The sequence below is a fragment of the Cynocephalus volans genome, chromosome 1 (genome assembly GCF_027409185.1).
Source record: "Cynocephalus volans isolate mCynVol1 chromosome 1, mCynVol1.pri, whole genome shotgun sequence".
NCBI lineage: Eukaryota > Metazoa > Chordata > Mammalia > Dermoptera > Cynocephalidae > Cynocephalus > Cynocephalus volans.
Window position 1 is genome coordinate 900,996 of NC_084460.1, and position 17,041 is coordinate 918,036.

Consider the following 17,041-nt stretch of genomic DNA (forward strand, 5'->3'; position numbering starts at 1 on the left):
CAGGTGCTTAAAATCATGACCATGTTAAAACCCATCTAGGGGACCACTGAATTTAATGACAAACATGTAAAAACAAAACTAAACACTTTTTGTGAAGCAGTTGATGATCTGCTTTGGTTTCGTTGTGTTTTAATCTCATAATTATGATTTTGCCGCCACCTCTGTGATGGTCCTTCGGTCGTGGTTCTTGGAGGGCAACAGGTGGGAGGGACACAGAAATGTGAAGAAACGTGGTTCTGGCCGAAGGGGTGGCTCCGCATGGGGTGGATGGTGCGCGGGCCGTGGACACAGACCGGTGGCGTGGAGCAGAGGGAAGAGCTGGAGCCCGTGCCTGCCCTTCCTCTCCCGTCTTCCCGCTTTGTCTTCCGTCAGGTGAACGTGAAGAGGCCCATGAAGGATGAGAGTCACTTTGAGGTGGTGGAGTCCGGCCGCTACGTCATCCTGCTGCTGGGCAAAGCACTGTCCGTGGTCTGGGACCACCACCTGGGTGTCTCTGTGGTCCTGAAGCAGACGTACCAGGTCAGTGGCCTTCCTTGCTTCCTCTTTGCCTTGTCTGGGACTTGCTGTTTGGACCTTTGTCAGCTCCCTGAGTAGCCACCTACTGCCTGTTCTTATTGTCTCGAGGAAGGTGGTCGCCTAGTCCCACCTCCCTCCCATGCAACTAAAGCTATGGCCTCAGGGTTTGGAGTCAGCCTGGCCTTTTACTGAGGCTGGCTGCATGTGGGAAGTATTGGGGGTGGCCCTCATGCAAGCAGGGTCTTGACTGGCCTTACTGGACATGCAGATTATTTCCACAAGAGAACGAAGATGGGACAATGTTAGATCTTTCTTAACCCAAGGAGTCAAAGTGACCATGCACAGTGTTACTATAACACCGCAAAGTGTTCCGGGGCGTTGCCTTACTGCTGAGCTATAGGCCAGCACATTTCAATAACTATTTGTCAAACTGCTGATAACCCACTTTGGAGAAAGCGCCCAACAGTTTTTTGGGACTTTACTGATTTCTTTAAGTGGCGTGTATGACGAGTGGCTTGTCTGTGATGGTGGCTGATTTAGCCTTGGCAGGAATGGCTTCCACAGCACCTGCACTAACGCTGTCTATTTTCTGCGTGTGCACGCCAGTGAGCAAGGGCAGCGCCTCTCTTACTTCTCTGTGGCAGCCCATCCCATTTCTGCAAAGTATTTCATTTAATGAGCACACTTATTAAGTTCCTAGAAGTGTTCAGCGCTGTTCTAGGCACTGTGGATGCAGCAGAGAAAAAAATCAAACATGTGTATATATTTAACCCTTGTATTAGTTTTCTATTGCTGCTGTAACAAATTATCAAAAATGTACTGGCTTAAACAATAACACATTTATTATCTTATGGTTCTGGAGGTCAGAAGACTAAAATCTGTTGGCAGGGATGCATACGTCCTGGAGGCTCTGAGCTATCCCTTTCCTTGCCTCTTCTAGATTCTAGTGGCTGCCTGCATGAATGGCCCCATCCTCCGTACTTAAAGTCAGCAGCGTGGCATTTCCCACTCTCTCTCTCTCTCTGTGTTTGCCTCTCACATTACCTTTCTCACTCTCACTCCTCCTGCCTTCCTCTTATCAGACCCTGTGATTATGCTAGGCCCACCTAGATAATCCAGGACAATCTCCCCATCTCAAGGTCATAATCTAATCGCATCGGCAAAGTCCCTTTTGCTATGCAAGGTGACATACTCAGGGTTCTGGGATTCGAATGTGGGCATCTTTGGGGTGGGGGCACTATTCCGCCTTCCACGACCCTGGGGAAGATCATATTCTATAGGAGATATTCTCTTAGGTAGGTTGGTCTGATGAGACCTGGCTGAAGAGGCGACACATGAGCAGAGTCTTCAGGGGAGGCAGGCAGTGAGCCACGCAAATATCTGGGGCAGAGAATTCAGGCAGATGGAGTAGCACGTGCGAAGGCCCACGGGTGGCAGGTGTTTAGAGTGTTTGAACATGGGGGCCAGTGTGGCTTTAGAGGAGGGTCTTGGGGCGAATGGCAGTTAACAAGGGTGGGGAGGGGACAGCGGACATACATACCATGGGGGCTCTAGGCCATGCAGAGGTCTTTGGCCTTTGTCCAGCTGTGAGGACACCTTTCTCACGTGTTTCCCAGTACTTACACCCATTGAACCAAGCCAGACTCTGCGTATTGGAGCACAATAGAACAAAACATTTCTCTTTGTCCCAAGACAGACTCTAAATATATTGGAAAAGTATAGTACCTTTTCTTTTCCAGACCAAATACCTCCCTGTCTTTCGAAGTTTTTACTTGACAGTTTTCATTCATTCAGTAGCTACTTATTTGGGACTTCTCCCTTGTTGCACGCTGTGATAGGTGAACATAAAGATGGATGAGATATGTCTTCCCTGTTGACATTTATTATACAGCAGAGTTCTGGCCAGTCGGCTCTGAGCAGGCTGCAGTTCTCAGGTAGGGGACTCACCTGCCCACAGTAAAGCAGGGCTCTGATGTCGCTCCTCGGACCTCTGCACTCTCACGGATCTAGGGTTCTGTGGGCTCCTCTCCCTGCTCAGGCCCTTGTTAGGAAGAGTATCGTTCCACTAGGGACCCCAGGGCTGAGGCTGACAATGAGCCAGTGGCAGTTGCCTCTCTTTGTTTCTTTAACTTTAAAATGGGGTCAACGAGGAATGCCCAGGGAAAGGCTTTGGCAGGGAAGCTTTGCTGGGCACCCTGCTTCTGTTCCGAGCCCCCCCCTCCACTTGCCTTCCTCTCCCTGAGACAGCCCAGCCTCCTTTGCTGCCCAGAACCTTCTCCCTCCCCTGGACCAGGGCATGTGCCCCTGTGGCTTCCAATGCTCATCCTCTCAACTTGTCTATCAAGGAGCAGGTGTGTGGCCTATGTGGGAATTTTGATGGTGTCCAGAACAATGACTTCACCAGCAGCAACCTGCAAGTGGAGGAAGACCCCGTGGACTTTGGGAATTCCTGGAAAGTGAGCTCGCAGTGTGTGGACACCAGCAAAGTACGTCTAGGGTGTCTGTGGACGGGGCCCAAGAAGCCTACACCCTGGAGTGTCCCCCCTGCCCCCATTGTGGTGGGGGTGGAAGGTGGGTGGAGGGAGGGAGGCATGAACTGCAGGTGTGGCAGGGCTGGGGAGGAGGGTCTCTTGGATCTTCCTGGGTTGAATAGTGCAGACTGACTTACTGACAGTTGGTCTACCTGCATACTCTTGCCCTGCTCCCAGGTGCTGCTGGACGTGTCCCCTGCCACCTGCCGCAACAATGTCATGAAGCAGAAGATGGTGGACTCCTCCTGCAGGCTCCTTACCAGCAGCATTTTCCAAGACTGCAATAAGCTGGTGAGGCCCTTGAGGGCAGTGGGAGATAGAACAGTCCCAAGGGTGGCCCCAGTGGCTTAGACACTCAGCATGAGATTCTAGTATGGACACCACCCTGTAGTCCTGGAACGACCTGCCTCCAGGCACCACATCAGTCCGTGCTTGGCTTTAGGCTGGGAAGCACAATGGAAAATTGACAGTTTCCGAGGAAAGCAGGGCCTGGCACAGCGTTTTCCTCCTGCATGAGAAGCACTCCTCCTGGTGCCTGCCAGCTTTTCTCTTCTGGCCTCAGTCTCAGGGTTTGGTCCCCTGTTGTGTCATCTTGTCTCCAGTGCTGGGCCAGGGCTGTGCTTTTCCTCTTATTGCCGTGTCTCCAGACCTAAGTACCCTCCCACCCCTTCTCCTCACCCCAGACCCTTTAGAGCCCATGTCTTGTTTCACAGAAACTCTTTTCTGGCCTTAAATCCAGTGATTTTGAGTCCTCATTTTATGACTCCTTTTTGTGTTTTTGTCTCAAATGATGAGGAATTCCCCAAGTCAAGTTACATGCAATTCTCCTGCATGTATGTGAATATACACATGTGTATATGGGTGTGTACATGGGTATGTATGCATACATATGCACATGTATGCACAGAGCCATGTGCACATATATGCTGCTGTGTGGCACCACCAAGCTGGGAGTGACTGGTTTAATACATGTGTGTCATGAGGATGTCATGCATGTCATCCTTTAAAGGATACTTAGGATTCCCTGGTTTGGTGGAAACACTGGGTATCTGAGTTGGAAGAATGAACACGGAGGAGCTGGGGAAATCAGGACTGTTGGAATGTCTTGGAACCACTTACTGTCTGAATGTATTTTTATCACAACTGTCCTGAAAAAGGCCCATGTGTGTCGTAGCATGTTTTGGGCACAAGAAAAGGTGAGAACTGGTTAGTGCGGTTGAACAGGGGTGGTGGGGGCTCCTCCTCCCTCCACGTAGATTTGGGGTCAGAACCTAGGATACCCAGTTTGTCCTACTGGCCAGCATACTTGCCCCGTAGCACCTCAGTGGGGCGACTTGAGAGGGTCCTGATGCATTCTCCATTCTCTTCACTGAATTGAGATAACGAAAGAGAGAGACTGCAGGTGGGTGCATTTGTGTTTATGTGAAAACACCCAGCACCCGTGAGATTAGGAGGGGGTTTTTATGGGTGTGGACAGACGGATGCAGGGAATGTTCCTTTGAAAAATTCTTAGGCATATCATATTCAAAGAAAGCCCATCCACAATGCTATATTCAACTTTTCTTGCTGGAATCCAGTATAGAAACTAGGAATCTTGCCTCATTTACCCATTTCCTCTTTGGAACCCTTGACCTATATTTCTCCTTCTACCCTGGGCCCCCCTTATCCTTATATTGACCACCAGATGTTCTCACTCAGACCTGGAGCCAGAGTTCCTAACTCCTGGCCCTAGGCCTTGGCCACCTGAGTGTCCCTTTGCAGGTGGACCCCGAGCCATACCTGGATGTCTGTATTTATGACACCTGCTCCTGTGAGTCCACTGGGGACTGTGCCTGCTTCTGCGACACCATTGCTGCCTATGCCCATGTGTGTGCCCAGCATGGCGAGGTGGTGACCTGGAGGACAGCCTCACTGTGCCGTGAGTCGTGATGTCCCTCCCCCTCACCCCATGTTTCTAGACTTTGAGATCTTGTGGGGTGCAGGAGGCACCTTCATGGGGGAGAAGATGGAGCTCTAGTGTGGAAACGGATGGCCAAGGGCTAATGAGAGTTAAGACGTTGATATCAGTAAGGAGTCCATGTTATGGGGAGGAGGGACATGGATTCAAGACATTAATACATGGAGACCTTTCTTCTGGAGACTTCTGGAAGAAGGAGAGAGGGAACACAGATGAAGAGAAGGAAGTCAACATACATCTTTAATTAAACACTATCATCATGCCAATATGATCAACTCATACAGTTATGTCGAGTCTTCCTTCTTTGGGTATAAGTGACTTAATGCTTTTATATAGAAAATCAGTTCAGAAGCAGATTCCTGGTTTGGGGCTTTAAAAGTCCAGAGGTCTCTAGTATTGGTGACGCCTGTACTCCCTGGGTTGCCAGTGTGATCACCTCGTGGGCCTGGCTGCTGTCTGCTGGGGCCTTCACCGCGGTCCTGGCTACTCAGCTCGCGGGCCTGCCTGTGCTATCATGGTCACAGCCTCTCCTCTGTCTGCACAGCCCAGAGCTGCGAGGAGAGGAACGTCCATGAGAGCGGGTACGCGTGTGAGTGGCGCTACAACAGCTGTGCGCCCGCCTGTCCCATCACGTGCCAGCACCCCGAGCCGCTGGCGTGTCCCGTGCAGTGTGTGGAGGGCTGCCATGCACACTGCCCTCCAGGTGGGGCCTTGGTCTCTGCGGGGGAGGCAGGGGGTGGGAGGGGTTGTTGGGAAAGGCATGTCCCCATCCTGCTGGCCGTGGCCTCCGCCTGGCCATGCTCTATCCCCAGCCCTGCGACTCCACGCCAGGTTCTGCTTCTGTGGGTCCTATCCTCAAAGCCAGGCCAGCCGTGATTTTTGTCAAGTTGAGCTCTTATAAAATCCTTTAGTGTGCCTACTTATGGGCTTATCACTTAGAGTAGCACTTTCTGATAGAACTTTCTGCAATGGTGGGAATGTTCTGCTGAATGCAATGGTGGCTGATGTGTCTGAGGAACTGGATTTTGAAGTGCATTGAATTTTACTTAATTTAAATTTAAATAGCTATATATAAATATAAATATATATAAATGGCTATCATATTGAACAGCACAGTTCTAAGGATATTGAATACATTCTTTGGGAGAGCAAAAGGATCCTTGGAGATAAGATAAGGCTTGGGGGAGGTGAGGTAGGATGAAGGAACCCCCCTCCCAGTTTTGCAAAGGGGTAAATCAAGGCACAAAGGAGGAAGGATGCTCCCTGAGTGGTGAGGTTACCACTGGGGAGGCAGGCAGAGCTGGCTTCTGGGACAGGCCCCTTTAGTTAAAGGTGAGTCTTCCTTTTGGGAAAGGTGAGTTTCAGCTCCTAATGAGAGGTTGGTTGTGCAGGGAAAATCCTGGATGAGCTTTTGCAGACCTGCGTCGAGCCCGAAGACTGCCCCGTGTGTGAGGTAGCTGGTCGGCGCCTAGCCCCGGGAAAGAAAGTCACCTTGAACCCCAGCGACCCCAAGCACTGCCAGATTTGGTAAAACAGATTCCCTGGTTGTTGGAGGTGATGAGTTTTACTGTCTTCTCTGGGGCCCTGTGAGACGAGGTTTGGGGTAAACTTCCTAGCTACATGAGTTGAGAGATTGAGTTTATTTTATTTAGTTAGTTTATTAATTAATTAGTTTAGTTTATTGTTTACTTTGTTTCTGGAGTTTACTTCTCTTTCTTTAAGGACACACTAGATTGCTTCCTCCCAAAATATTCCTTAAGATGTTTTTACCTTTTCTTGATGAATGCAGAGTGGGGTCTCTGATTATCTCTGATTTCTATTTTACTGGAGGTGGGGGATGGAGAGGAAGAGAGTAAGATGGAGCCCTTCACCCCTTGGCATAATGTAGACATCTTGGGGGCCACAGTCAAGGTCACAGGGCATGGCTTTCCTAATTGGGAGGGAAGACACTCACCACTGTCACCCTGGGCTCTCCCCGGAATTGCCTCTGGGAAACTGGCCGTGGGGGAGGTGGGAAGGGGTCCTCAGGGTGAGCTCTGAACTTTCTGAAGACCTGCTCGTATGTAGGGAACATTTATTAAAATGCCAATATATTCAACACCACTCCCTGACACCAATCAAGCCTTATGGGAACTTAAACTTGAGAGCTTGAATTCTCCGGGGAGGGGCTATGGCCACAGCTGCCAGAGTCAGATCCTGCCGCCACCATCTGTGCAAACAAGAGCCAGCACTGCCTGGGGCAAGTTTTCTAGCAAACACAGGAAACTAGAAAGTATGTCACTCACGCACAGTTAACCAAGGATTGAAGCAATAAATTGTGTGGATCACGAGGAGGTAGGAATTAACTTCTTGGTAGGACTCTGCCTGCCCACCCTCCCTATGCCAAGACTGGCACTGTAAGCAGTAAAGAATGGGGTGAATGGGATGCTGGCTTGGGGCTCTGCACCAAAAGGGCATGAGAGCTTAGAGCCCTCTCCTGCCTCCTCCACTGACACATGGGGAGGGGCAGTGACCATGGTACACACTGAAGCACAGCCGGGCCACAGGGGGCACTTCCCAGGGCTCAGAACACTGCTGCCTTTTTGGTTTGCTGGGAGCTCTGAAGGCAAGTTGCCTCAAAGTCCAGGGGTGTGAAAAGCAGGTCCTAGCCTGCATGGGTTTCCACCACTTATGCAGGGTGACTTGATTTCTCCTGTGGTCTGGCATATCCTGCTACTTTGCAGGATAAAAGGATGAAGTGACCAGAAGAGCCTGGGAATTAGGCCTGGCAGTGTAGGAATTTGTGGTTGGGGTAACTACCCTGCTACAGACTTGTGGTGTGTGCACAGGGCCTGGCCGATTACTGGCACATAATCAGTGCTCACCAGATGTCCATTGGAGTGCATGAGCCCCGGTCTGTTTCTAGGTCTGACACCTTGGAGACCGCTGTCTACTACTCCCAAGTACTTTGTATTGCTAGATAAAGTCAGGATTTTGAATCTTTATTCATCTTCCCCAAATATTTTTATTCCGGTTTTCCTCTTTTTCTTCAGGTCTAACATCTGAGAGTGCTTCAAAAAGTCCATGGAAAACCAGAAAGATAATCTGAATCTTTTCACGAACTCTTTGAAGTATCCTCATATTAAACATGGTTCAAAATTCATTCAGCTTAAAGTCTGTTATAGTAAATACTATAAAGCATTTGTCTTCAATAGAACAGAGTCCTGGTCAGTGTCAACGTTTTAGAGCAGTATTTGTCCTTTGAGATATTTGTAAGAAAGTTTGGATTACAATGAAATACTTATGTTGCTAGAGATGCTTGTTGAAAAGAAATCAACTTTGAATGGCTATGTGACTAGCCTAGAACAACAAAGATTCTTTTTCAGGTCTTGGATGGGTTTAAGCTTTGGCTTCCGGAGTGAAGGCAAAGTTGTCCTGTGTGTGTGTGTGTGTGTGTGTGTGCGCGTGTGTGCGTGTGCGTGCGTGCATGTGCGCGTGTGTGCGCGTGTCTGTGTGTGCGTGTCTGTGTGTGTGTGCGTGTGCGCGTGTCTGTGTGTGTGTGCGTGTGTGCGCGCATCTGTGTGCGTGTGTGTGTGTGTGCGTGCGCGCGCGCGTGTGTGCGTGTCTGTGCGTGCGTGCGTGTGCGTGTGTGCGTGTGTGCGCGTGCACGTGTGTGCGTGCGTGTGTGCGCGTGTGCGTATGTGTGTGTGCGTGCGCGTGCACGTGCGTGAGTGCGCGTGTGTGTGCGTGTCTGTGTGCGTGTGCGTGTTCGTGTGCGTGAGTGTGTGCGTGTGTGTGCGTGTGTGCGTGTGTGCATGCACTAGCTGAGGACACATGTCAACAGGCGACATCTCACTTGGGTGAAGAATGTTTTGTGGGAGCTCGAGTTCGGGTGGGCCTGGCAGGCAGGTCTGTGGGAGTATGTGTCCTGCACTGTAGGGCTGAGAAGCGCCCAGAGATCTTCCTGAACAATTTTGGGTTCTTCCCCCTCTTCTGCAGCCACTGTGATGGTGTCAACCTCACCTGTGAAGCCTGCCAGGAACCGGGAGGCCTGGTGGTGCCCCCCACGGACGCCCCAGCCAGCCCTACCACCCAGGACGTGGAGGACACCCCAGAGCCGCCCCTGCACGACTTCCTGTGCAGCAGGCTGCTGGATCTGGTCTTCCTGCTGGACGGCTCCTCCAAGCTGTCTGAGGCAGAGTTCGAAGTGCTGAAGGCCTTTGTGGTGGGCATGATGGAGCGGCTGCGCATCTCCCAGAAGTGGATCCGTGTGGCCGTGGTGGAGTACCACGACGGCTCCCACGCCTACATCTCGCTCAAGGATCGGAAGCGGCCCTCGGAGCTGCGGCGCATCACTGGCCAGGTCAAGTATGCGGGCAGCCAGGTGGCCTCCACCAGTGAGGTCTTGAAGTACACGCTCTTCCAGATCTTTGGCAAGATCGACCGCCCCGAAGCCTCCCGAATTGCCCTGCTCTTGACGGCCAGCCAGGAGCCCCCCCGCTTGGCCCGGAACTTGGTCCGCTACGTCCAGGGCTTGAAGAAGAAGAAGGTCATTGTGATCCCAGTGGGCATTGGGCCCCATGCCAGCCTTAAGCAGATCCGTCTCATCGAGAATCAGGCCCCCGAGAACAAGGCCTTTGCGCTCAGCAGTGTGGATGAACTGGAGCAGCGAAGGGACGAGATTATCAGCTACCTCTGTGACCTTGCCCCTGAAGCCCCTGCCTCCAGGCAGTCCCCCAACATGGCACAGGTCACTGTGGGTCCAGGGCCCTTGGGGATTTCACCGTTAGGACCCAGTAGGAAGTCCATGGTTCTGGACGTGGTGTTTGTCTTGGAAGGGTCGGACCAAATCGGTGAGGCCGACTTCAACAGGAGCAGGGAGTTCACGGAGGAGGTGATCCAGCGCATGGACGTGGGCCAGGGCAGCATCCATGTTGCCGTGCTGCAGTACTCGTACGTGGTGGCCGCGGAGCACACCTTCCACGAGACGCAGTCCAAGCAGGACGTCCTGCAGCGGGTGCGCGAGATCCGCTACCGAGGTGGCAACAGGACCAACACCGGACTGGCCCTGCAGTACCTGTCTGAGCACAGCTTCTCTGTCAGCCAGGGGGACCGGGAGCAGGCACCTAATCTGGTCTACATGGTCACAGGCAATCCCGCCTCTGACGAGATCAAGCGGTTGCCCGGAGACATCCAGGTGGTGCCCATCGGAGTGGGCCCTCATGCCAACGTGCAGGAGCTGGAGAGGATCGGCTGGCCCAATGCTCCCATCCTCATCCAGGACTTCGAGACACTCCCCCGAGAGGCTCCTGACCTGGTGCTGCAGAGGTGCTGCTCCGGAGAGGGGCTGCGGATTCCCACCCTCTCCCCTGCCCCCGGTATGCTGGTGCATGCGTGCGGTAGGAGGGCTGGGTGAGCACGGTGGGGGTGGCCGTGGCACTGTGTGTGTCCTGCTCTAACCCCAGCCTCCCTGCTCTGTGCCTGTCTCAGAGAGCCTGTTTCCTCACCTCCCAGGCAGGGAGACACAGCAGGGTCCTTCTTGGGAGGTAACTTTTCTTATTGTGTGTGCTTGTGAATTTAAAGTTTATACAATCCTGTTGTTAAAACTTAAACAATACCAAGGGTACGGAGTAAAAAATGCAAGTCTTACTCCTCACACACAGCCTCAGCCCCACCCAATCCCACTCTGCCTTGAAAGTAACCTCTTTTAAATTTGGTGACTACCAGATCACTTTCGGCCACACTGGGTGGATGGAATTATCACCCAGTGGATAATTCTTTGGGGCAAGGCCAGGAGGTTCAGTCTTCTGATTCTGCAGCCAGACTGCCTTAGTTTGAATCTCACCTCTACCACTTGCTAGTTGGGTCATTTTGGGCAAATGCTTAACCTGTTTGTATGCATATCAGTCTCCTCTGTAAAATGGGGATGGTAATAGTGCCTACTTGTAAAGTGCTTAGACTTGGACCTAGCACATGGCAAGTGCTCAGAAGATGCTCGCCACCACCGCTGTTACCGTCGATTTCCTAGCCGATGCTGGTGTCCAAGCGAGTCTCAGTTCCTGAGCGTCTGCATTTGGTGTGTGCGGGATCACCCAGAATCACTGGCTTTTTTTTTTTTTTTTAAGTGTTTCTTGATCCTCACACTTCTTGTTATCAGTGCTTTGATTTCTTTGTTTTTGTTTTTAATCAGAGCCTCAGATTTATGTAAATTCTTGTGATATTTCTGCTGAGGAGAACAGTAATAAGACCATCTAATCAAATCTCAGAACGGGCTCAAGCATTAGCAAGAGCACTAGGCATTTGTAACCGGAATTCCTCAAAGTGCCTGCCCTGCCCTGCAGGAACTGAGAACACAGAAACTCATTTCCTGGGATATGCTGCTGCTTCGTCTCCTTTTGCCGGCCCCCTGTTTTGCTGTTCCAGTATTTCATTCAATGCTATAAGGGGGGCAGCCTCCTGCTACTGCGGGGGTAGAGGCCTCTTGCTTTCATCCACAGGCATTTAAACCTCCTTTGGGTAGAGTTGGGGTCTTCTCCATGCCTGCAAAGTTGGGTTACTCATGGGCCAGGACCTCCATCTCCCTCTTCCCCTCCTCCCTGGCCCATCTCGCCATTGCACTGGACTAAAGAAGACAAAAGGGCCACATGGTCAGCTGTGGGCCTGAGGGGAGGTCTCCCTGCCAGCACTCATGTGCTCACCTTCCTGGTCCTCCTTGTAGACTGCAGCCAGCTCCTGGATGTGGTCCTTCTCCTGGATGGCTCCTCCACCTCTCCAGCTTCTTACTTTGATGAAATGAAGAGTTTTGCCAAGGCTTTCATTTCAAAAGCCAACATAGGTGAGTGCTGCACCTGCACCAGCAGGTGAGGAAGAGGCCTTTTGGGGGGCTCCCCCTGCTTCAAAGTGATGCCCATTTTCTCTGTCCCCTTAGGGCCTCACCTCACTCAGGTGTCAGTGCTCCAGTATGGAAGCATCACCACCATTGACGTGCCGTGGAACGTGGGGCAGGAGAAAGCCCATTTACTGAGCCTCGTGGACCTCATGCAGCGGGAGGGAGGCCCCAGCCAAATTGGTAACGTGCTGCTGCAGGCTGGATACAGAACCTGCATTCCTCCCTAATTCCTGGCATGGGTGACAGAGTGGCCTCGGCCAGTCACTTTGCTCCTTGTCCTTAATTCCCTCTCCTGTAAAGTGAGGGGCTGGGTGCTCTTCCAGGTCCTTTCCAGATCTCACTTGTGTGTTCCTCCGAGCCTCTGAATTGTTCAGCTTCTGAATGACTTACAGACCTGCCATGAGACAAGGTGCCCAGCTGGCATCAGAAACGCCATTTCTTGCAGGCAGTTCTGACTCGGTGTGGTCTGTTCTCCATTCTCAGGTTATGCTTTGGGCTTTGCTGTGCGGTATATCACTTCAGAAATCCACGGTGCCAGGCCTGGAGCCTCTAAGGCAGTGGTCATCCTAGTCACGGATGTGTCCACAGATTCGGTGGCTGCAGCAGTGGATGCCGCCAGATCCAACCGTAAGTGTCCGGTGTCCAATTCTGACACTCTCCTAAAACGGTCGAGGAGGGAAAGTGGGTGGGGGTTGCTTTGGGATGTTCTGGCGGATTTTAAGTATGCTTAATACCCACATGTGGCCTGGTTTTAAACAGCAGGAAATTGTCTAATCACTGAGTTATTGGAAAACAAACAGTAATAGATGTGTTTATCCTGCACTTTCCTCATGCTTCAGTTTGTACCCTTTAACTTCTCCACATTTTTCCTTTGTGTCCAGGGGTGATCATATCTCACACTTTTCCTTTTTAAAGTGGTGTCCTTTGTCTTTCACCAAAATGCCATGTCTGAGGCCAGAATAACTCACTGTGGGGCCTTGAGAGCCTTCATGTGCTCGGGGCCCTTTCCTGGTACCAGGCCAATGGGCCTGGGAGGTTGGATGATGCTTTAGGAAGGGGAAGGATGCAGGCATGACCCAGCCTTGGTGCCCCATAAGAGCTTGTGTTGTGAATAGCAACGATCTGAGCCAGGACGAGTGGTGTAGAGCCAAGGCAGGTCTGGGTGAGCGGAGTGACATTGAGTCCCCTCACGGCCACCTGGAGAACTGTTCGTCTTTCAAAACCCTGCCTGGTGTTATCTTTTCTCTGCTGTCTTCCTGATGTCCTTTCTGACTTATTCACTCTGTTCTCTGTACCATATCTGAACTACTCAAAATGTGCAAATCATATTGTATTGTATTAATTTGTTATGTGTCTGTTCCTTGCACATATTGGGAGTTCTTTGAAGACAAGGGCAAAATCTTGCTTATTTCTGTCTCATCTGTGCATGATGTGCAAAATAGGTGACCACTTAATGGTTGTTGAATGAATGAATGTGACATGTTTATAAAATGTATTATTTAAGGAAAAGGACATTAAAAGATTAGAGTTATATGTTTGGATGATACAATGAACTTACAAGAGCTGAAAAGTTGCTAGTAGAAAATCAGCTGTAATCTTAAGCAAATTGCAAATACCTAGAACTTGCTGGAGAACTGAATTGGGGAATTTCAGGAGGGAGATTTTTCTCCTTTAGTATCAAGAATCCAAACAAAGACTTTCATCGGGAAGGGATTAGTTGTGGTCTAGAGGAAACAGACGCGGCCCAGGGAAGTCATTTAACTGTTCAAAGCCTCAGGTTCACACCTGTGAACGGGCATGCACGTACTCCGAGCTCAGCCCTGTGGTATTTTCTCTTCCCTTCTTACACTTGTCCCCTCGGTGGTCTCATGCAGTGTCCTGGCTCTAAATACACCTGTGTACCACTGCCTTTTGAATTCCTCTCTCCAGCCTAGACCTCTCACCTCAACTCAGCCTAGATGTTCTAACAGGCATTTCAATGTAAACTAAACTCCTGCCACTCACACCCAATCTCCTCCGCCTGCAGTCTTTCTCATCTCAGAAAATGGCAATTCTATCCTTCCAGGTGTTCAGGTCAAGCACGTAAGGATTCCTCTTTTTCTCTCATACCCCCGTGCAATCCACCAACAAGCTGTAGCTCCGTCTTCAAAATGCATCGTGACACACTCCACACCACCTCCACCGCTGTCACCCTGCCCCAAGCCTCTGTCCTCCCTCCCCTGGATTATTGAAGCAGCTTTCTAACTGGAACCCCGGCTTACGCATTTGTTCCCTGCAGTTCATTCTCAACACAGCAGCTGCAGTGACCCTTTGGAAATCAAAGTCAGCTCATGTCATCCCTCTGCTCCACATCTTGGCGGGCTTTCTGCTTCATTCAGAGAACACGCTGAGTCCTGCCATGGCCTGGGAAGCTCTACATGGCCCATGCTCCACTCCCTCTCCTGCGCGCTTGGCAGCTGCCAGCCCGGGCCGGGCATTCACAGCTCTGCTGTGTGGCCTGTGGTGCTGCTCTGTGTGCTGGGGATATTCCTCCCTCAGATGTCCTTCTGCTCCTTAAATGCCACCTTCTCACTGAGCACTTCTCCAACCACCACCTATGAATCAAGAAGCCCCACTCCTGCTTTCATCCCATTTTCTTTGTCTCTAAGCACTTATCCACATCTGAAATACTATGTATTTGCCTTCTTGTGTGTTCACTGTCTGTCCCTCCCCAGCATAAGCTCCATGAGGACAGGGGATAGGGGCTTTATGTGCTTGGCTCACTGCCAAAACCCATCGCTTGGAACAGTGACTGACACAGAGTAGGAGCTCATTACTGTTTGTGACAGACTGAATGTCTTCCTCACAGGGTTGGGGTATGTGACCAGTCTGGAAAGTGTGAGACTGTACAGGTGCTGGCTACGGCATCAGGCCAGTCCATGTTGGGCCCACCTGACCACGGACCCTTTCTCGTTCCTTTGCTGACTCTAGGAGTGACAGTGTTCCCCATTGGTATTGGGGATCGATATGACACAGCCCAGCTGAGTATCCTGGCAGGCTCAGAGGCCAGCTCCAACGTAGTGAAGCTCCAGCGAGTCGAAGACCTCCCCACTGTGGTCACCATGGGCAACTCCTTCCTCAACAAACTGTGCTCTGGTGAGTCTTGTAACACTTTTCTTACCCCCCTCCAAACCTCCCCCCAAACATAAAAACGAAAACACCATTCTAGAGTCCTGAGGGTACCAAGGCATGAGATTTAGCCTTGCATGAAGATTGTCACATGGACCAGGACCTTTAAGTTTCTGCTCATGGAAGGGGCACTACAGACCTCCAGGGGGCCACCAGAAGGTCTTCTGTGTATCGTCCTTCCACCCTGTCGCTCTGAACTTTAGCCGAGAAGGCCCATGCTCATTTGTGCAGAGGGATCTTGGACAAGAGAATCAGAAGACATAAGCAGGGAACCCCCCAAATCCTTCAGACCATGGTCTTCCCCATAGTCCTGTGCTCACTCTCAACATGGGTGTAACAGGCTTCAGAAATGCAGTACCAGTGAATAATATCAAAGCACCACAATTTATGTTGAATTTATGCTAGAAACTTTAGAAAAATACATACGATTTTTTTGGCCTGGTTTTCTGTTTCTGCCTTACGTAACTAGCTGTAAGTCAGAACTTGTACAGAGTTATTTCCCTTTCCTGCTGGGTGAGAGCTCTCCTGGTAGGACTCTTCAAGTACATCTCTTCCAGGTTTTCAGGTCTTGCTTGTCCCCCACCCTTTCCTTCTCTGGCAGTGGCTTGCATGTGCAAGGAGATAATGACTGTGTCTCTGAAAAGACCCCGCGAGCTGTGGTTATTGCCGTATTATCATTGATAACTGCAAAGCATGTCTGAAGAACCGCAGGGTGACCGCCTCTCAACCCGTGGACCGGGGTCCCCACTGTGAAACCCACTCGGATTCTTTACAGACTTCAGTTGACTCAAAGACTAGACTGGGTAGCCAGGCAGACGTGGCGAATGGTTTAGGATTTGGGGCGAGAGTTGGGAACTAAGGTCTTATTGGTGTGTGTTTCAGGGTTCGTTAGAGTTTGCGTGGACGAAGACGGGAACGAGAAGAGGGTGAGTGTGTGGGGCCCTCGTTTCCACGGGTTCATTTTTCTTACTCGGGTCTTAGTCCAGTTTCTTCTCTTTTGGGGTCCCCCTGTCCATCTTGTGTTCTGCTTCCTGTCTCACACACAGCCTCCTTGCCATTTAGGCCAGTGCCCAGGGCTTGCCTCTGTGTGCCCAGAGGTGCTTGGTTGGCTGGCAGGTGGGTGTAGAGTTGGAGTACCTCATCCATTCCCTGTTGGTGGCTGTTTTTTTCTCCTGCAGCCTGGGCAAGTCTGGACCTTGCCAGATCAGTGCCACACGGTGACATGCCTGCCAGACGGCCACACCTTGCTGAAGAGTCATCGGGTCAACTGTGACCGGGGGCCGAGGCCTTCGTGTCCCAACAACCAGTCCCCTGTTCGGGTAGAAGAGACCTGTGGCTGCCGCTGGTCCTGCCCCTGTGAGTTTTTGCTTCACCAGCCTGGACGGTGTCAAGGGGCAGAGCTTTGAGCTGGGCTGTGTGGAGAGGTAGAGCAAGAGCCCTGCAGCCAGGGTAGCCTCCCTCCTCACCGTGTGCCTAGCTGCCTCCCACGCCTCCTCCCTCCCGTGCTCTCTGAGTGTGTTTTCATCAGGGCTCAGGCATCACTGCTCTATCTTCTGTCTTTGGAAGGCCCTTCCCCAGGTTAAGTGTAACCAGAAGGAAGACGTGCTTTTCTGAGGTCAGTGCTCAGCTTGGCTGTCGGCGAGTCTACCTTTAGGAATCTGCATGTTTGGGGTGTAGCAGTGGAAGTACAGCAGTGAGAGGGGCGCCCCCAGAAAGCTCTCCAGTCCACCCATAGCTGCATGGGGTTGGGTGGCCTGGCTGAGAGGGGGACATGTTCGAGTCCATCTCATGTAAACCTGTGGACACTGTGGGCCCTTGGGGGTGTGTTAGGCCTCTTGCCTCCTGACTGGGAGAAATGGCTGTTTCTGATGGTCCCTCCTCAGCAGTGGATAGATGGTAACCATCATGCTGAACAGACGTAACTTGTGGGATGCCGTCAAAACTGTGTTTGATATCCCACTCTCCCTCTAGAACTGATTCTGTGGGGTACACTTCCCCCAG

At 51.3% G+C, this 17,041-nt stretch overlaps 1 protein-coding gene across 1 annotated transcript in view; it reads left to right on the forward strand.

Annotated features, from left to right (window-relative positions):
- VWF (von Willebrand factor) overlaps positions 1-17,041 on the forward strand; it is a 151,350-nt gene that overhangs the window by 85,527 nt on the left and 48,782 nt on the right. Inside the window, exons 22-34 of the mRNA XM_063087947.1 lie at positions 373-519; positions 2,862-3,002; positions 3,225-3,338; positions 4,809-4,965; positions 5,549-5,707; positions 6,396-6,531; positions 8,983-10,361; positions 11,702-11,818; positions 11,912-12,052; positions 12,356-12,499; positions 14,843-15,007; positions 15,923-15,966; positions 16,219-16,396. Coding sequence (XP_062944017.1) covers positions 373-519; positions 2,862-3,002; positions 3,225-3,338; positions 4,809-4,965; positions 5,549-5,707; positions 6,396-6,531; positions 8,983-10,361; positions 11,702-11,818; positions 11,912-12,052; positions 12,356-12,499; positions 14,843-15,007; positions 15,923-15,966; positions 16,219-16,396 — 3,022 coding nt within the window. The remainder of the gene's footprint in view (positions 1-372; positions 520-2,861; positions 3,003-3,224; positions 3,339-4,808; positions 4,966-5,548; positions 5,708-6,395; positions 6,532-8,982; positions 10,362-11,701; positions 11,819-11,911; positions 12,053-12,355; positions 12,500-14,842; positions 15,008-15,922; positions 15,967-16,218; positions 16,397-17,041) is intronic.